This window comes from Furipterus horrens, unplaced genomic scaffold (assembly GCF_987537825.1).
Source record: "Furipterus horrens unplaced genomic scaffold, mFurHor1.1.pri manual_scaffold_11, whole genome shotgun sequence".
NCBI lineage: Eukaryota > Metazoa > Chordata > Mammalia > Chiroptera > Furipteridae > Furipterus > Furipterus horrens.
This window is the reverse complement of record NW_028327181.1, coordinates 92,875,098-92,894,020: the sequence shown is the minus strand read 5'-3', so window position 1 is coordinate 92,894,020 and position 18,923 is coordinate 92,875,098. Positions and strand designations below refer to the sequence as shown.

The window sequence follows — 18,923 nt, the reverse complement described above, 5'->3', positions numbered from 1 at the left end:
TGGAATGCATGTAATTTCTTAGAATTGAAAGAAAATGCATGAGGTTATAATTAACTTCATAATAACAATTTGGTAATTGATATTTTTCTTCAGATCACAACAAATCACTCAGTGATGGAACAGCTCATGTCAGTTACTGGTATAAATATGAAGATATTACCTTTTGTTGCCCAAGCGGGAATTGCAACTGATGTTTTCATTTTTTTCTGCATTATTTCTTTTTCTACATTCATACACTATGTATCCGTCAATGTGGCACGAGAAAGACAGTACATTAAGCCGCCGATGACAATGATGGGACTTCGAGAGTCAGCATTCTGGTAAATGACATGGCCACAGTGTGTCACGTAGCATAAACAGAGCGAGTTGGTTGGACTCCATAGACCTATAAAGTATCGTATTTAAACTTAATGGCTTTCATAAAGGAGTATGTTATAAATGACTGAGGTAGATGGACTTGTAGTACATGATACTTTTTATACTTCATTGGATTAAACAAAGTCCAACTCTATCGATTGTTGAAATCCGGATCACTAACCAATACAAATGGGGACTCTTGGTCACTAGTTACTATATGTGTATGGGTGGATGTATACCTAAGGCTTCTATGCTTGATGAAATATATGTTTCAGATACTTTATTAGAAAGGGTGATTGATTTTGATCCTACATTGAATGAATTCTTACTTTTATGACACTGAAGGAAAAACAAAAGATGTTACGCTTTTCAAGAAAAGAACTTTCTTCGGTGAAGGTATAGCAGAGTGGTGAGAACAGAGGATTGGGAGGCAGGAAGCCACTGGTCATCTCCATCTGAGCATTACCACCTTGAACAAGGGCTCGATGCCTTTAAACCTTGGTTTTTTTCTTCTGTTAAACACTGACAATAATATCTCTCTCTTATTGGTCATGAGGATTAAACAGGAAACATACTTAAAGTGAAATTAAGAAAAATTAAATACTCTGTATTGGGAAGTAGTATGGCCTGAGAAAGATAAGTTAGGGAACCAAGTAGCAACAAAAATTGTAATGAGCTTAGCCAAATGATGTTTTTGGGTCATATAGTAGTAAAATCATAAGTTCTAGAGTCAGAGAGCAGTAGTTTGAATGTGTCTTTTACACACTGTGATATTATTTTCCATGTTAAACAAGATTTGTAGAATAAATAGAATAGTCATAGATACATGCCATGTAGTCTTTAAGAGAATGTTGGATACTGTTGAGTAGGAAGACCAAACATTTTTAATGCTGCCAATTCACACCAAATTTATTTTTCTTCCAGAAATGCTCAGTAAACTGAGTGCAAAAAGTGGAGAAAATGCTGCTGCTTTGGTCTAGAATGGGAGTTTTTTTTCTGGTGTCTCTTTTTGTACTAAAATCCTGAAGGAAATTTTGGCCACTGTATTTTTTTAAAGAATCATGGAAATTGACAGACCATCAGAGAAAAGCAGCCAATATGATCTTTTTAAAAGACAGAGAGATACCAAATGTGATGGTGAAGCATTAAAAAATAAGAACTCCCCTCCCCTTAAGAAAAGGCTGTGACATTCTGTTTGTATGGCATATGGATGAAATTAAGAAGAGGTTGATAGAGTGCAGAGAGATGGACAATTTCAGACGAAGGGAAGTATATTGTGCCAACGGAATCCTCCCAATTAGGCAAGACTTCCCAAAACATGATGGGGTTTTCTACTCTGCCTAAAAGAAAACTAAGTGTTCATTATCGACATGTTGTAGACCAGTTGCCATAGTAAGCCCATAACATACAGCATTTCATTTTATTCTCTTGTTATTTTTCAGCAGAGGGTAAGGATAGTTAAAGAGATTAAGTAACTGCCTTTCAGGATCATAAAGTTAACAATGCAGCAGAGAAAACTTGAACCTAAATTTGCATGATTGGAAAACTTACTCTCTTTCCCCTCTAAAGAACTTTCTTCCTGCTTCTTTGTCATTTATAACAAGAAATAACATATCTCCATATTCACCTATGCCTGTGTGTATATCTGTATCTACGTCTAATCTTTATCTAATCATCTATATCGGGGGTGGCAAAATATGCTCTGCCCCCCCCCCGTTTTTTTGCATTCTGCAAGCTAGGAATACCTTTTACATTTTTAAGTGTTTGAAAAAAATAAAAACAATAATGCGTTATGGCACACAAAAACTCATATGAAATTCAGATTTCAGTGTCAACAAATAAATTGTTGTTGGAGCCCAGCCACACCCATTTGCATGTTTTCTGTGACTGCTGTTGAGCTCCAAAGGCTGCGTTGAATGGTGGCAACAGAGACCAGATGGTCTGAAAAGTCTAAAATATTTACTATCCGGCTCTTCAGAGAAAGTTTCCCGCCTCATCATCTATTCTTGGTCCATGGCTTTTATGTAATTCCTTAACTGAAAGAAGTCTAGAACTGACAAACCCTCCAAAATGTTTTTCCTGAACATGTCTCCCAATTACTCTTATTTTATCACCCAGTTTCTTTCTTCTTTCTTCTTTTGTTACCTGTTTTACCTGTTTCCTTGTTTATTGCCTACCTTCCCCTGCACCATACGAATGTTAGGGGCAGAGAAGTTTTCTGATTTACTAGCTGTGGTATTCCCTTTACTCTTGATATGTGATGAGCTTCACAGATCACTTGCTGAATGAACGAAGGAGCCAAGTCATGGAGTGACAGCATTCTGAACTGATGCTTTGTTTCTACGCAAGGCTCTCCTGGGGTTTGATGTACGCTGGCTTCATCTTTATCATGGCGACTCTGATGGCTCTTATTGTCAAATCTACCCACGTTGTCGTCCTAACTGGCTTTGTGGTGGTCTTCGCCCTCTTTCTTCTCTATGGCCTGTCTTTGGTGAGTTGGTGAATTTGATCTCTCTCTCTCTCTCTCTCTCTCTCTCTCTCCCCCTCTCCCTCTGTTATTTATTGCTGATTCTGATCACACCTGTTTTCTTCTGTTTGCAGTATTTGAGTATTTACATATGACAGTATCTGGGGGGGCATAGGTGAAATGTATTTTATATTATAAAATTCTTTTTATTATGCTAGTGATGCTTCTCAGAGAATTGCCTATGACCTGGAGTTTTTCTCTCCTCTCAGATAACTTTAGCCTTCATGATGAGCGTCCTGGTAAAGAAGCCTTTCCTTACTGGCTTGGTCCTCTTTCTCCTCACCGTCTTTTGGGGGAGTCTGGGTTTCACTGCGCTGTACAGGCACCTTCCTGCCTTTCTGGAGTGGACCTTATGTCTCCTTAGCCCTTTTGCTTTCACTGCTGGAATGGCCCAGGTAAGAGCTGATGTAACTATTTCATTTTTCACAAAGTATTTAGAACAGATTCCTCTAAATAATTCATGCTACATGTACTAAACATTAAAATTCTTATTCATCTTTGTAAATATGCATACTGAAGACATAGGAGATGTATGTTTTGATGTTTTTCTCTCTTGGCATAGTTTTTTTTTAGTCACTAACTATTGTACCAGCTGGTGTTCCATTACCGATGGATTCTGCTTGTACTTTTAAGGGGCTGCTGCAATGAAGATGTATCTAATTTCATGCTCAGGAAACATGACCCTTGATATTGTCACAAGTATTTGAAAACCAGGAATTCCATACAAATATGTTTTTATTTTTTGATCAAACAATTTAAATGAAATGGAACCTCCTCTCTGAAAATTATTTCTAGTTATAACATCATAACTATGAATGCTAAATGAAGGCTTATGTTACATATAAACTCAGTTTATTGTACTACACTAAGTAATGATTCCGCTGTCATCTGTCCTACCGCTAAAGGACTTTCAGCCCTTCATGGTTTTACTTTCAAATCCTGTCCCCTCTCCAAAATGCCCTCCTTTTCCCCCATCCTAAGCCAGATGCAACCCTAATGCATCCCAGCTCAAGTACCACCTTCCTTGAGTTTTTCATTCTGTCTAGAGGACTTTCCTGCCGCTGCCTGTGCATCTCTGAACCTTTATACCTACTTTCCCACTAGCTTCCCAAATTGCTTGGAGTTAGATGGTTTCATTGTTATATCATCCAGTAGCTTAGAGCTCTGTAAAGACAGCAATTATGTTTTATTTCTCTTTTCAAGCCCAGTGTCTATAAGACAATAATAATTCCTGATGCTTTGTTTATCTTTTTAATATTCAATGTATGTATTTTTTTTCAGCTTATACATTTGGACTATGATGTGAATGCTAACACCCATTTGGACTCTTCGAACAACCCAAACCTAATAATAGCTACTTTTTTCATGTTGGCTTTTGATACTTTCCTCTATTTGGTATTGACATTATATTTTGACAAAATTTTGCCCAGTAAGTAGATTCATGATTATAACTCAGCACAACTTCATTTATTGCATTTCTTTAAATATCTACACTTAGTACAAGAATAAAAATTATATCATCAATAATTTTTATATTGATTACATATTGAAATGATAATGTTTGGGATATATTGGGTTAAATAATGTACTCAGTGTATTAAATATAAATCAGCAAGCTTTTTTTTTTTCAAAAAAATTTAAAATAAGCCTAAGGGTATTCTGCTCTTTGTTTATAGAATTGCTTTCTCAGATTTGTCCTACCATAACACTTTAGATTGTTTCTTTTTTAAAAGAGACATTTGCAAGCGATGAAGGACAATTATATTGTTAGTGCTCGTATCAGAACTAGCTGAAGAATGTTACTGCTGTGGCAACTGTAGTCCTTAAAGTGGTCACTGACCCGGTCGGTATTTAATTGTCTCCTGTTCCTGTAGCTGAATACGGACACCAGCATTCCCCCTGGTTTTTCCTGAAATCCTCTTTTTGGTTTCAACATCAGAGGGCTGACCACATGGCCCTTGAAAACGAAATAGATTCTGATCCTTCATCTAACGACTCTTTTGAACCAGTGTCTCCAGAATTCCACGGGAAAGAAGCTATCAGGTAATAAATAAATCACATGGAGGTGCCCATGAAAAACTGGTCAGCAACCAGAGTTCCATCAGGCGAACCCAGACGTGACAAAGAAGCCCTTTTGTGCCTTTTCTGTGCCCACTGATATGTAAAGCTGCTACACTCACGAGAGGCTACACTCTTTCTTGAGAGCATTTTGTTTCTTGACGTTATCTGCCTTTACATTCACTACCACCTTATGGTATAGCAACAACTATCAATGAATAAATAATATTCACCTTTCCATTCTGTTCATTACCTCTTTTGGGGCTTTTGGGGCTGTCGTTCATGCTTTTCTCTCCTTCTCTGCCTGCTCCCTTTATGGCAGATCCTGTCACCGCCTCCCGGTTACTTTCACCCCCTTTTCTCTCTGCCTCAGTCTGTCCCTCAACTCTTTGCTTCCTGGTTAATGTGATGAGAAAGAAGAGGCAGGTGAGGCAGAAAAGGGAGAGCAACCCTCCAGAGAGACGGGAAGGAGACGTGAGTGAGGGGCACTTATGCTGCCTCTAATGAGACGCCCTTGCTGCTTCCGCAGGTCCCCTGGGCCTGTGTGAAGGGAGAGAGTCCCCAGGTATCCTCACAACCTCAGTGACTTGATTTAGCAACCCTCTGTCCGCCGCCACAATCTCCTCAACATTTTTGTCTTTTTTTTTTTTTCAGAATAAAAAATCTTAAAAAGGAATATAAAAAAGGAAAACATGAAAAGGTAGAAGCACTAAAAGGTAATAAAATATCACAGTTAAACTGTCTGGTTGGTTTTGAGACCACATGTCATTATGATACTATCTTGGGAGAATATTCCAACTATCATGATGCTCCTTTGTTTGAATACAATTTGCTTCCTTCCAAGTAAATAAAAAACCACGTAACAATTTTAGAAAGTTGGACGCACCCCTGATATCCTACAGATTTGAAAGGTATAAATTGTTTATTTTCAACTCATCCCATTTTCTAATCCTAAAGCTATCTTTATTGTAGTCAGCCTATCTTTATCGATAAAACTGCTTCAGTTCCCCAAAATGGTTAATCACATAATGGTAATATTCCATCTATAAAATATTTATCATAGCAGATATTATTTTAAAGGAAAGAATTTTGGGATGGATTTTCTTTTGAATGTTGCTAGCCAAATATAGCCATGTTATAAGAGCTCATAAAAATTTCAGAGACTGTGAAGCTACTGTATGGGCTCTGACTGTAATCTTCTGGAAATGATACCAGGTCTGGTGTTTGACGTATATGAAGGCCAGATCACTGCCCTCCTCGGTCACAGCGGAGCTGGGAAAACAACCCTGCTGAACGTGCTCAGTGGACTGTCAACCCCGACGTCAGGTGAGAAGACAATTACCCAATGACAAGAACCTGGGCAAATAAATTAACTGTGCATTTCATTAATTAATTATGTTTGGTAGTTAATCTCAATAGTTGCTAATTTCGTTCACTCCCACTCACACACAGGCGTTTAAAAGTTTTAGAAGTTTCTTCAAGTTATCCTTTTATAGATTCATGTTCTCCTCGTTTAGGAAAATCTTTGTGGTTTAAATATTTCCTGATAAGTAGCTTTATGCTCACTAGCTGGCATCCCAACTGGATCAGATGTATTACGAACATTACATTTTTAATTAGTCAACTGTGTATTCTTTAGAGGTAGGTACAATATTTTTAAAGGACTCTAGTGATTGACATACATTGTTGTTGTTGTTTTGGGTTTTCTTTTTTTCTTTTTTTTTTCGTTTAAAAATATCTGAAAGCATGGAACATTACGCTGATGCTAACTCTCTGCCGTTAACTCTTAGGCTCGGTCACCATCTATAATCACTCGCTTTCGGAAACGGCTGACTTGGAGACTGTCAGCAAGCTCACTGGCGTTTGTCCACAAACCAATGTGCAGTTTGCCTTCCTGACCGTGAAGGAAAATCTCAGGCTCTTTGCAAAAATAAAAGGGATTCAGCCACAGGAAGTGGAGCAAGAGGTAGATTACATGGTAGATGTCACACAGCCACAGAAATGAAATTGTTTACCTAGGAAATTCTAACTGTGTTTGTGTTATTTCTACGCAGTTCATTGTCTAAAGGGCAAAAAAGCCCTTTGGAATGAACAGTAAAATGATAGTGTTTTCAAAATAAACACCAAATATCCTTTATTTGGTTAGGTACAACGTATTTTACGAGACTTGGAGATGGAAAATATTCAAGACACTCTTGCTCAAAATTTAAGCGGCGGACAGAAAAGGAAATTAACTTTTGGGATTGCCATTTTAGGAGATCCTCAGGTAAACGGAACTAAAAATACTGCTGAAATCAGATTGAAGACTGTGAAATTATTGTCTTCAATGAGACTTAATTTGTAAACGATAAAAGCAAGAGAGCCGTTTCCATGAAAAATTCAGTGCTAGGATATTTCTCCAGAAACTTTTACTAGTATGCTGTTTGTTAAAAGGACGTTGCCTGAAAGGGGACAGTGATCTTATGTGCTTTCCTACTGCAGATTCTGCTACTGGACGAACCAACGGCAGGATCAGATCCTCTCTCAAGGCACCGTGTGTGGAACCTCCTTAAAGAGAGGAAATCAGACAGAGTCATTCTCTTCAGCACCCAGTTCATGGATGAGGCTGACATCCTGGCTGGTGATTCCTGGTTTCCTTTCATGTATCTTAGTGAGGAATTGGGGGCGTGTGTGGAATACGTATAGATACGTCCCAACACGATTGCCAAGACAGGAGAATCACCGCTTTGCGTGCCTGCATCCCCGAGTACATTTTGCCATGGAAGTACTCTGATCCTGTTACATGGGTTGTGAAATACACAGCTACTCTCAAAGAGATACTATGCTTTATTCAATATGAATGTCAGTTAGCTTCAAACAGAGCCTTTCAATGTATAATCTTTCTAAATATACCAGAGCATAAACTAACGAAAAGCTCAGTTCCTGGATGACAAAGGAAGCAGCTTACATATGATCAGAATTCAAATGCCTCTGTTTTAATGGGTCATGCTACTAACATACATTAATTATTAATAGATTTGTTCTTTTATAAATAGTGAAAATAACCCCTTAAAATACAACTTATTTAATTTTGTTTTGTCTTGTCTACTTAGACCGAAAGGTGTTTATATCTAATGGGAAGCTGAAGTGCGCAGGCTCCTCTCTATTCCTGAAGAAGAAATGGGGCATTGGCTACCATTTAAGGTGGGACCTTATTGTCAGAGACATGTTAGAACATGTGGGAGACATGTTAGGACATGTTGGACACATGTTAGAATGTGTGGGAGACATATTAAAACGTGGGAGACATATTAGGACACGTTGGAAATGTTGAGGACAGGTGATGTCAATACTACTATGTTAAAGTAGGCTACACAACTGGTTTGTGTGTTCATTTCAAGAGATCTGTGTTAGAACTACACCATGAAAACCCTCTTTTTTAGCTACAATGAAAGCTATGTTGGGTTGCTGGCATTAAGACTCTCAGGATGATTAAGCTACATTTAAATAAAATTTTTAGAAATTGTTCACAATACCTAGTTTGCTAAAAAGAGATGTATTAATATCCCCATTCTTTCCATTATCACATTTCAGATGTTTATTTTGGTATATTTTGACAATTCCAATAGCCTCCTCTTTGTTCCCCCCTGAATTTGTTTTCTCCTTCATTTTTTTTCTGTCACCTTTTCTTACAGATCATAATTATTATCAATATTAAGTAATGTCTATGGCCTAATAAGTATTGGCTATGTTTTTGATAGTTGCTAAGATATTGACATATGGAATACTCATATAATTATATTTAATCCTCTGAGATAGCTTTAAGATGCTATTGTTATTCTCCTTTGACATGTCAGATAGTTTTAATAATCTGCCAGATCTCACATCATTTATATGTAGTAGAATCTTTGGACCAAGATTGCAGGTACAATATGAATCATTCCCTATACTTCCCCCCAAATATTACTATTTCTTAAAACTAATTCAAGTCTTTCTATCTCCAGTGGTTAAATGACTCCCCCCACCCTTATTTACTCCAGGTGTTCAACCTGCTCAAATCTACCTCTCACTGTGTTCTCTGGGCACGTCTATAGTGTGGTGCCTTGTCTCTGCTTGAGACAGGACATCTGTTTGGCATGTCCGCCTCCAACCCACTGAACCATGGTTAAATCTTATTCATTTTTTTTTTAAGTATATTTTATTGATTATATTGTTACAATAGTTCCAATTTTTTCCCCTTTGCTCCCCTCCGCCCAGCACCCCCCTTACCCGACAATCCCCTCCCTAAGTCCATGCCCATGGCTCACCCTTTCATATATTCTTCTTCTTTTTTTAAAAAAAATAATTAATTAATTAGTTAAATATTTTAACAATAAAAAATAACAATCCCTCCCTCTCAGACTTAAGACCCTTTACAATCTTATAAAGGACAATGGACGAAGGTCTCGAGCTCCTAAATCTTATTCATTCTTGAAGGTCTGTTCTGACCATGTTCTCTTTGAGAAGCATCCTCTCTTATGGAACCCTCAAAGCATTATTTTGAATTGCTGCCTTTGGCAACTTAATTAACTTCCTTGATTCTCATTTATGGAATAGCAGTAATAATACCAGCTTTGCATTTAAGACAAAACATATTGCGTGAATAATTGCCTACATACAAAGTGCTTAGTTGATTTAATTCTCCCTCACTTATTTCCTAATGTGCTGCTTTATGTTGTATCATGTTACAAGCTCCTTTAGAGAAGGTTCTATATTCTTCTTATTTGGTAGCCTGGAGAGTGCTTAGCACAGGGCCTTGTAAACACAGAACAACTTCTTCTAAAATTGATTTTCCTAGGTTCATGTCATCAAAGTCAATTGTGATATCCTCAGTCAATTTCAATACATGTGACTAATAATGAGGTTTCTAAACTCCAATGATTTCATAAAGAATTTTATATGGTCTCATAAAAAGGCTGACCAGCTTTGACTTGAATAAATTTTGGACCCAAGAAATTGATAACATCAGCTAATACATATTGAGAGTTTACTTAGTGCCAGGCCCTGTGCAATCTCATGCATATTTTATTCTGTATTTTGAAATTCTTTGAGAGGTTAGTATTGTTTAACCTCACAGATGAGAAAACATGCTCAGAGACATTAAACTTACATTCTGGAACATGGATCAGTGGGACAATAAAACCATGTTCTTAATGACTATACCAAATTACCTCTGTTTTTGTTTTCCACATTTAAATGCTCGTTTTTGCAGAACTCACTCTTTGCTGTGAAGGGAGCATGCAAAGTTGAGTTACTGAACAGATGGAAACAATACCGGGCATTCCCCTCCATCTCACCCCAGCTAACATCCAGCCGAATACCTCTTTTCTCCAAATAACAATCCTTGGGTCACCCTCTCTATCTCTAACACCGTTTACACTAGTTCCCTGCCATGTGATAGAGATTATAGGGTTTGGAACATATGAGTATTTTTCTGTCTTGCTTCTTCCATTTGATTATACATGTTTTGTCTCATAAATATTAATGAAAGGACAAGCACATACTACAATTGTTTGAAGAAATGATATTCAAGAAAAATAACTTTAATTTACTCTTTTTAAATGTCAGTTTACATTTGAATGAAATGTGTGATCCAGGCACTATAACATCACTTGTTAAACAACACATCCCCGATGCCAAATTAACGGCCCAAAGTGAAGAGAAGCTGGTGTATATTTTGCCTTTGGAAAGGACAAACAAATTTCCAGGTAACAGAGTGTAGAGACCACAGAATGATTTATATTAGTTCTCTTGCATGTGTTACTGTACCGTCTAACAATTAATTCCTAATGTGAAAACATAAATATCTAGTTTCTAGAAAATATTTCTTAAATAATGAGGGTTTCAACATATAAATTTTGGGTTGACACATTCAGTTCATCCATAACACTCCCCATAATAGAATAATTAAATATTTAAAAACAAATAAAACATAGTAATTTATTTCAAAATCCCTCATGTAGTTTTCTAAGAATAAAAAAATAAATGTTTAAAATTTTATACTCAAAAAGACATGCAAACTAACACACTATATAGATTTATATAGTTTTATAAATAAGGGCATGTCTGTATCATAACTGATGAATATATTTGGTCTATCAAAAATATTTTCTATTTTTAAAGAATGTAGTTATTATCAACCTCATTACAAATTATATTCTTTTGATGCACCTTTGAGTCTTCTTTTAGACCTTTACAGGGATCTTGATAGATATTCTAACCAAGGCATTGAGAATTACGGTGTTTCCATGACAACTTTGAATGAGGTGTTCTTGAAATTAGAAGGAAAATCAACTATTGATGAATCAGGTAAAAAAAGGATATATTTGAATTTTATCTTTCTATGAAATAGTTAATCTTGAAATATACTTTGAGTGATGAAATTATATGCTTTTGGAATGTAATGATTTCATCTCGTCTTGGGAAAAGGTAGAACATCTAGAAACGCCGGCCTCCCATCTTGAATTTCCTATTTAGCCCCATGCCTTTTCCTGAGTGTGTAGAATATGGCGGTGCTTAAGACCAGATCCTTGTGGAGCAGACAATGAGCATATCAAATAATATGCCTTGTGTATAAGAGCTATCGAGAAAATAAAATGAGACTTATCGATTGACAGTTCCTTTTCTTGTACTATTTTGGTGCTATCATTCCAATGTCTTCAGGGTGCCATCGTTGCTGCTGAAAGATTTTCTGTCAGTCTAAGTGTCATATCTTGGGAAGCGTTCTGCCTTTTCTCGCTAGTGGCTAAGATGGTTACTTGTTTCTGGTTTCCTACTATATGTTTACTCTTTTCTGTACATTTTCCATTTCCTGTTTGTTTTTTTTCTGCCAGATCAAGTGGGGTTTTTAAATGCTTTTAGAAGTTTTGCACTTGATATCTTTTCTCAGTGGTTACACTTACCTTTTAATGTTCATACGGCTTTCTGAAAGTATAGAGTTGATCAATTTCTCTAAGTTCTTCTTCCAAAAGATGTAACTTTTATCTTATGTATTAACTCTCCCACCTGGGTCAGAAATATTAAGATAGTTTATCTCTTGCAATGACTAGATTCTTCTCATTGGCTAAATATAGGTTTTCTTTGCATTGATTTCCTTAGAATGAATTAAATCCTTTAAAGCTATTCACACAGATTTTTTTTTTTCAGGAAATACAAGATTTTATTTTAGTGTATAATTTTTTTCTTACAGTATATCATTCTTTTTACTTCATTCCCATTTCTTTAGTAGTTGCTCAAGTCAAACCATGAATTAGATTACTTGTATCTTTGTCTAACGCTACTCTGACACCATGTGGTGAAAAGATAATCATAGGAAAATTAAAATAATGCACATCTAAAATGAAACTTTATAAATTACTGATTTTACATTTTATAGATACTGGAACTTGGGGACAGTTACAGAGCGATAGGACAAAAGACACAGGAAGCCTTGTTGAGCTGGAACAAGTTTTGTCTTCCTTTAATGAGACAGAAGAAGCAGTCCGCGGCATGGCTCTCTGGAGGCAGCAGACCTGTGCAATCGCAAAAGTTCGCTTCCTAAAGTTAAAGAAAGAAAAAAGAACTCTGATGACCATGTGAGTACCCACCTGTCTCAGATATGTTTGGTCAGTACCTTCAAAGTAAATTCAAGAGAGAAAAAAAGATAACCTCAGGTAAAATAAATTTCAGCAGCTGTATAGTCTGTTTAACATGGAAGCCAATTTTCAATTGCTTAGGTGGGTATGTCATTGAAACAGATAAAGTACGGAGCTTTTCTTTGAATTTTACACAAATCTGCTCTTCTCGAAAGGCTGAAGTAGTTTCCCAGAGCATGTAAGTTAGCACTGAAGTTCCACCTCAAAGACTTGTCTCTGGGCCAGGCCTCTCTTGGCCAATGCCTCACATCACAATATGCAATTGCTACAGTTCTCTCCAGCTTCGGGCTCTTCACTGCATTAACACCTGAACCCAGGACACGCGTTCCCTCAACAGTGTGTGTGAGCACCTCTGCAGACCACTGTGGTGAATCTCTGTAACGCTTATCAAAGTAAATCAGATGTGAGATTCAGCTCTTGACGGTGATTAGAAGTGCACTAAACAAGCATGGTACAAAATCAGACACTCTTGTCAACCGTGGCACTAAGAGTGGGAGACGTTATGTCCCAGTCGGGGCATCAGCAAAAGAACTTCACATGAATTTGGTGTAGAAAAAGCGAACACTTAGCTAAGGAGAGAAAGGAGGGTGGAAATTTCAGGCAGCAGTTCTGAGCAGAGACATGAATGGGGAGTCTGGAGAATTGTTTTTAATTTGAGTCAATGGCAAACATAGAGTGTGCAAAAAGTAAAATAATTTTGATAATATATTACGTAGAGCTAGCGAGTTTGGACTTTATGACTAATCAGAAACTATTGAAGTCTTTTTTTGTTTGTTTGCTTTTTTAGTTTGAACAGGCAATTGATATCATTAGAACAGAATGCCAAGAAACTTAATAGGGCAGCAGAGCAAGTGGTTTGGGAAGAGTAGACACTGGGCACAAGACAAAGAGCCACTTAGGACAATATTGAAAGAGATCAGGAAGCAGATCATTAATGTCCAAGCTTAAGAGTAGGAGATGGAGGAAGGAGGGGCAGGTAGTGATGATGGTGTGGTAACTGGAAATTTGCAACCATCTGGAAAAAGGATGTGTGGGAAAGAAATGAGTGTAAAATCATTGCACTTTAGAGAACAAGTGAGTGAGAAAATGTTGTAATTTATGGAAACTGGGCATCGGAGAGGGGAAAGTTTCAGAGTGTAGTAAGTCTGGCTATTGGTGATACGCCAGTTTGCAATGGTACCCCAAAAAGAAGAAATTCAAGACCGAGTCAAAGCAAAAAAAGTGGGCACTAGAGGGAGAGATTTAAGAGTCATAATCAGCAGATTTCATAAGCTTGAATGAAATATTTAAAGGGGGTACAGGGAGGCATTCGCAGAGATAGAAATACCAGGGATCGCTTCAGAGAAACCATCTTATTTTAGAAAGGAGAAAAAGGGAGGAAAAGCACAATTCATTATTTGGTAGTGTTTATCAATTATTTCTATTATAACATCCATTATCTGCCTAAATGTTAAAACCTACAAAAGTTGCTCTACATGAATGTTTTTCTCTGACATTTTCCTTTATGCAGATTATTGCTTTTGGGCATCAGCTTTTGCCCTCAGCTTTTGGCATATCTATTCTATGACCTGTATCACAAGAGTTATTCTTGGGGACTCTCTCCTGATATGTACTTCCTCTCTCCCGGACAACCGCCTCACGCCCCTCTGACGCACTTACTTGTCATCAATAAAACAGGTAAATATGGAGCTAAAGGGAACTTTGAAATGTTGTTCTTGTCGCAGGATTCCCCAGACAACATAAAATATGGAGCGAAAATAAATTGTGTATATTTTAGAAAGCACCGAGGTGGCCAAACAGAAAAATTAATTTAAAAAGGAAAAATGCAAGGTTGAAGCAGTTGTTTTAGAAACACATTTCGCAAGTTTCCTTAAACCCTAAAATTTATTGCACAGGCAATAAAGGTATTTAGGTAGGCAAGCCATTGGCTGATCTTTGTTATGGTCTTCTCATAACATTTTTTAAGTACTCTGCATTCATGGGCTCTGGAAAGAAAATATGTTCCAAATTTCTAAGAAAATAGAAGAGTAATATCGCCAAGGATTATGATGTTAATTTTAACTAGTATTTTTTACACTAATAACAATTTTAAGTAAAATGCCTGGTCTCTAGGTAAAGTAACGAAATGGATTTTTATTTAATCAATTCTGCTCTGTAAGGAAATCCTTAGACAGTCCTTATGATGATATGCTTTGAGTGACATTGTTTTTTTTTTCCAAATATTATTTTACTGTTGTTTCACTACACTTGTTTCTTTTGATCTTGACATTCTTGGTAGGATCCAGCATTGAAAACATTATACACGCACTGAGGGAGCAGAACATAGCTTTGGAAGTGGATGCCTTTGGCACTAGACATGGCCCCGATGAGCCATCGTACAACGGTGCTATCACTGTGTCCGGTGATGACAAGGTATGTAGGATTCTGCTTGCTGCATCTCACAAAAGGTGAGGTGTGGATATGGGATCTGAATAATACATATCACCCAATGTAAAAGGCCGGTTTGACAAAAGCAGGCAGGATTGTTCTCATTTTTAGAGGAGAAATTGGACTACGATTATTTGCCCACAGCCTGCATATAATAATATATAATAAATACTGTTTGATTTTGTTCCTTATTAGAGTGTGTGCACTGCTATCATTAATAATGAATTTAAATCTTATTAGCAGTTGTATTCCATTTGAATCAGTAATTTAATTTAAATTTCATTCTCATATGAATATCACCTCAAATGATATTTTGATGAATCCTCCAAATATAAGTCTGATTAATATCTATTGTGAACTTCAGCTCCAGTTACTGACAAGAAATGTTAGCTCTTTTATTTTTTTTAAGGGAAAAAAGAACTCAAGTCCTACCTTTTACACTTTACACAAAGAGGTCAAATCTTTAGATAATTATTTATGCTCAGTTTCCTGATGTTAACAAAAAAAGCTTTCATTTCATGCCACTTGAAATGTGTGTGGTTCATGAATCAGTATCTTGGATCACCTGGGAGTGTGCTAGAGATGCAGAATCCCAGGCCCCCCCTAAGACCTGGGTTAGAATCTGCTCTTTAATCAGATCTGCAGAGGATCAGTGTGTTCATTAATGTTTGAGAAGAACTGCCTTGTTGGCAATATTTAAGATGGTATATTTCACATAAAAATTTAAATTTCTGGCTTCTCTTAAAAAATTCCTTCTGGTGACAATTCCGGCAGTTGGAACAGAGACACAGTTGCCTGATTTATACTCAGACTTCACTTGACAGTCTGCTGTATTTTCATACTGCTTCGTATTTATACCGCCTGCCGAGGCCCTGTAGGAGCTGGACTAGGGATCCCTGGAGTAGACAGACGGAAAAAGATGGGAAGATAGTGTTAAATGTACAAATCAGCACAGTGCTTGACCAGCTGCAGCTTTTTAGTTAGTTTTCAGAAATAATTCCCATGCCAAAAATAAAATATGAAATTACCTTCCATCAAAGCAGTCCTTGATACGTCTTCATCAGGTTAGTTACCAGTCTATTCAGAAAATAGTTTTAAAATGGCACCCTGAATATTAATAAACATTGTTTTAAGTATGTGGGTCAGACACAATTCACTTGATTTATTTGTGATTGTAAAAGTGCATTCTCAAAGCTCGGCCACATTTTGGCCAATATAGATAATAATTTATTTATATTCTTTTTATTTGGGATAATTTAAATAATCATTTTAATACATATTTAATATACAGATAGTTCATATGAAGTGTCAGTTTTAGTGTGTTTGTCCCAAGTTTTGAGATGTAATTGACATGCAGCTCTCTATAAGCTAAAGGTGTACAGCATAATGACTTGACTTGCACATATTGAGAAATGATTTTAAAATGGCATTTTCAAAAGCACTTTTCCATGCAACATTGCAATTGCAAACTGGGTGTTTTTAAAAACTGGTGTTTTCTGTACGAGAGCTGCCTGCCTCCTGCCTTCCAAGTATGTACACACTTTTTAGTTTCAAAGTGAACACAGCACGTTTTGAAACAAAGCCTCCTGCCATGTTCAAGTGAAGCCGCATCGTGGCTCTTTACGGTGTTGCTGCCCCAAATCACGTGAAGTATAATACTTTGTTTCATGAGAGTTTAGGCGTAAGTAGCCACATGGTTGCGGTCAGTAAAGACCAAAATACTGGGCTTCTTGCAGTTTATTAGGACGAGGAAATATTAGTGATAATGGCATTGGTTATATTCAGTGCTTTAGCCTTCTTACATTGCCAATAATTTGAATGACCTATCATACTCTCTCATTAAATTTTGTATTGGCTTTCTGAGGAGTTAGAATGCTATTCGTCTTATCTTAGGACCACAGGTTTTCGATAGCATGCAATACCAAAAGGCTGAATTGCTTTCCTGTCCTCATGGATATCCTTAGCAATGGACTACTTGGAATGTTTAATTCTTCAGAACGCATTCAGACAGACAGAAGCACCTATTTTGAAGTAAGTATAATATTATGTCCTTTATCCTGAACCATAAGAAGTCAATTTTCAAAAAAAAAAAAAATCTTTGAAATGCTGAAATAGCATCATTTAAATTTTTATTACCTTATTTTTGGATAAGTTTAACTTTTATACACATATAAGTTACTATAACTGCATACATACACATAAACACACACAATATTTATCAATAAATATATAACATTATAGACTTAATTGGATGATCTAGGGTCAGTGGGACAGCAGAAAATATAATTAATCGGGGAAAAGAAATGACTCTCGGTTTCAGGTGTGACGTCACGTTATTAACTGCGGGACATTAGCCAGTTCATGCAACTTGGTGGGATTTGCTTCTTCACAAATCAATCAGGATGCGTGTTCAATGTCCCCAAGATATTGCAGCTCATGATTGAAAATGAATGTGGGAAAGCAGTTGCAAATAGAACCTTGGGAAGTATGAGTGTTTGGGGTGGTCAGATTGATTGGTCGATTTGAGGAAGTAGTTAAGAAAGTAGAAATGAACCGTATACCCGATTGCCATCAACTCATATGTTCTCCATGATTTCAGGAGCACACAGCCCACGAGTATGCGCTCATGGGTAACTCCTTCTGGATACCGGTGGCGGCCTGTTTTACTCCATTCATTGCCATGAGCAGCTTCAGTGACTATAAAGTAAGAAGAGCTAACAGAGTCTTTATGTGTTCTTAACACCCAGAGAACCCTCTCCCATCTTATGACCCAAATTTGTATGTAGATGGTGGTACACCTAATTTATGTGCCTGAAACAACGAATAATCAGCATTTTCATAAAAGGTGTGCAAATATGCCCTGGTGGGTGTAGCTCAGTTGTTTGGCGCATTCTCCCATAAGTCAAGGGTTGTGGGTTCAATTCCCAATCAGGGCATATACATTCCAACGTTGCAGGTTAGATCCCCAGTCTGGGCACATGTGATACTTGGTCTGGGCGCATGTGGAAGGCAACCAATCGATGCTTCTCTCACATTGATGTTTCTCTCTCTCCCTTCCTCTCTCTCTAAAAGCAATGAAAAAAAAAAATCCTTAGGTGAGAATTTAAAAAATAGTTGGCAAATGAAAAAATTTTTAAAAGAAAATACTGTTTTTCTTAAACAAATATGAGACCTCAGGGAGAACAGCTTGGGAGATATCATCATCTAACAGGAAATGGCAGCTCTATCTGGTATATCACTTAGAGTTTTATCTCCAGACATTTACCACTGCCATCCCCTCCCTCGGTGATGGTTTCTACTTCCTGAGTGGTGGGGAAGTTATTCAGTTAAATAGACCTAACCAACTTACCACAGCTCTTGGGCTTGCTGGAAAATGACTGTCCCTTTGAAGTTTCCTTTCTGTGTGTCTTTTATAAAAATTCGAGAAGCCTGTAACAGAGTTCTTCTCCTTCTCCCTGTGACTTCTAAGTGGCAGAAAGGCCCTTTCCTATGTTTGTCCCAGGACAAGCACAAAATGTTATTCTTACGTTTCTAGGAGACCATAGAGTCACCATTTTCTCTCTGTTGTTCGTTACTCTGCCTTCCTCTTTTTTTTCTGAAGTCAGCCTGCCTGGTTCTGACCTTGACTCTTTCACTGTTGAAAGTTGCTTAGTCACTCTGGGGTGAAATAATACCTGTGAGTTACTTAGAACAACATTTGGCACATAGCGAGCGAGTTTTCCATACATGTCAGTGTATGATGTCCAAATGTCCAAGGGGTAGTGCTAGGGCCTCTTTCAGCTATTTCCAGAATTCTTAAACTTCCATATATACGACAGCCTACATGATATACGTGTATATAGAGAGATGCCCAGTGGAGATGTGAAACGTGTGCAAAAGAAAACCTGTGATTTTCCTGGCTA

General features: G+C 37.2%; 1 protein-coding gene across 1 annotated transcript in view; it reads left to right on the top strand.

Moving 5' to 3' along the window:
- ABCA9 (ATP binding cassette subfamily A member 9) overlaps window positions 1-18,923 on the top strand; it is a 50,145-nt gene that overhangs the window by 11,656 nt on the left and 19,566 nt on the right. The window contains exons 7-24 of the mRNA XM_090257308.1: window positions 94-320; window positions 2,707-2,848; window positions 3,094-3,279; window positions 4,166-4,313; window positions 4,759-4,927; window positions 5,597-5,658; window positions 6,158-6,268; window positions 6,733-6,908; window positions 7,089-7,208; window positions 7,424-7,562; window positions 8,035-8,125; window positions 10,529-10,668; window positions 11,150-11,269; window positions 12,336-12,534; window positions 14,105-14,271; window positions 14,873-15,006; window positions 16,915-17,052; window positions 17,621-17,725. Of these exons, the coding sequence (XP_090113434.1) occupies window positions 94-320; window positions 2,707-2,848; window positions 3,094-3,279; window positions 4,166-4,313; window positions 4,759-4,927; window positions 5,597-5,658; window positions 6,158-6,268; window positions 6,733-6,908; window positions 7,089-7,208; window positions 7,424-7,562; window positions 8,035-8,125; window positions 10,529-10,668; window positions 11,150-11,269; window positions 12,336-12,534; window positions 14,105-14,271; window positions 14,873-15,006; window positions 16,915-17,052; window positions 17,621-17,725 (2,574 nt within the window). The remainder of the gene's footprint in view (window positions 1-93; window positions 321-2,706; window positions 2,849-3,093; window positions 3,280-4,165; window positions 4,314-4,758; window positions 4,928-5,596; window positions 5,659-6,157; window positions 6,269-6,732; window positions 6,909-7,088; window positions 7,209-7,423; window positions 7,563-8,034; window positions 8,126-10,528; window positions 10,669-11,149; window positions 11,270-12,335; window positions 12,535-14,104; window positions 14,272-14,872; window positions 15,007-16,914; window positions 17,053-17,620; window positions 17,726-18,923) is intronic.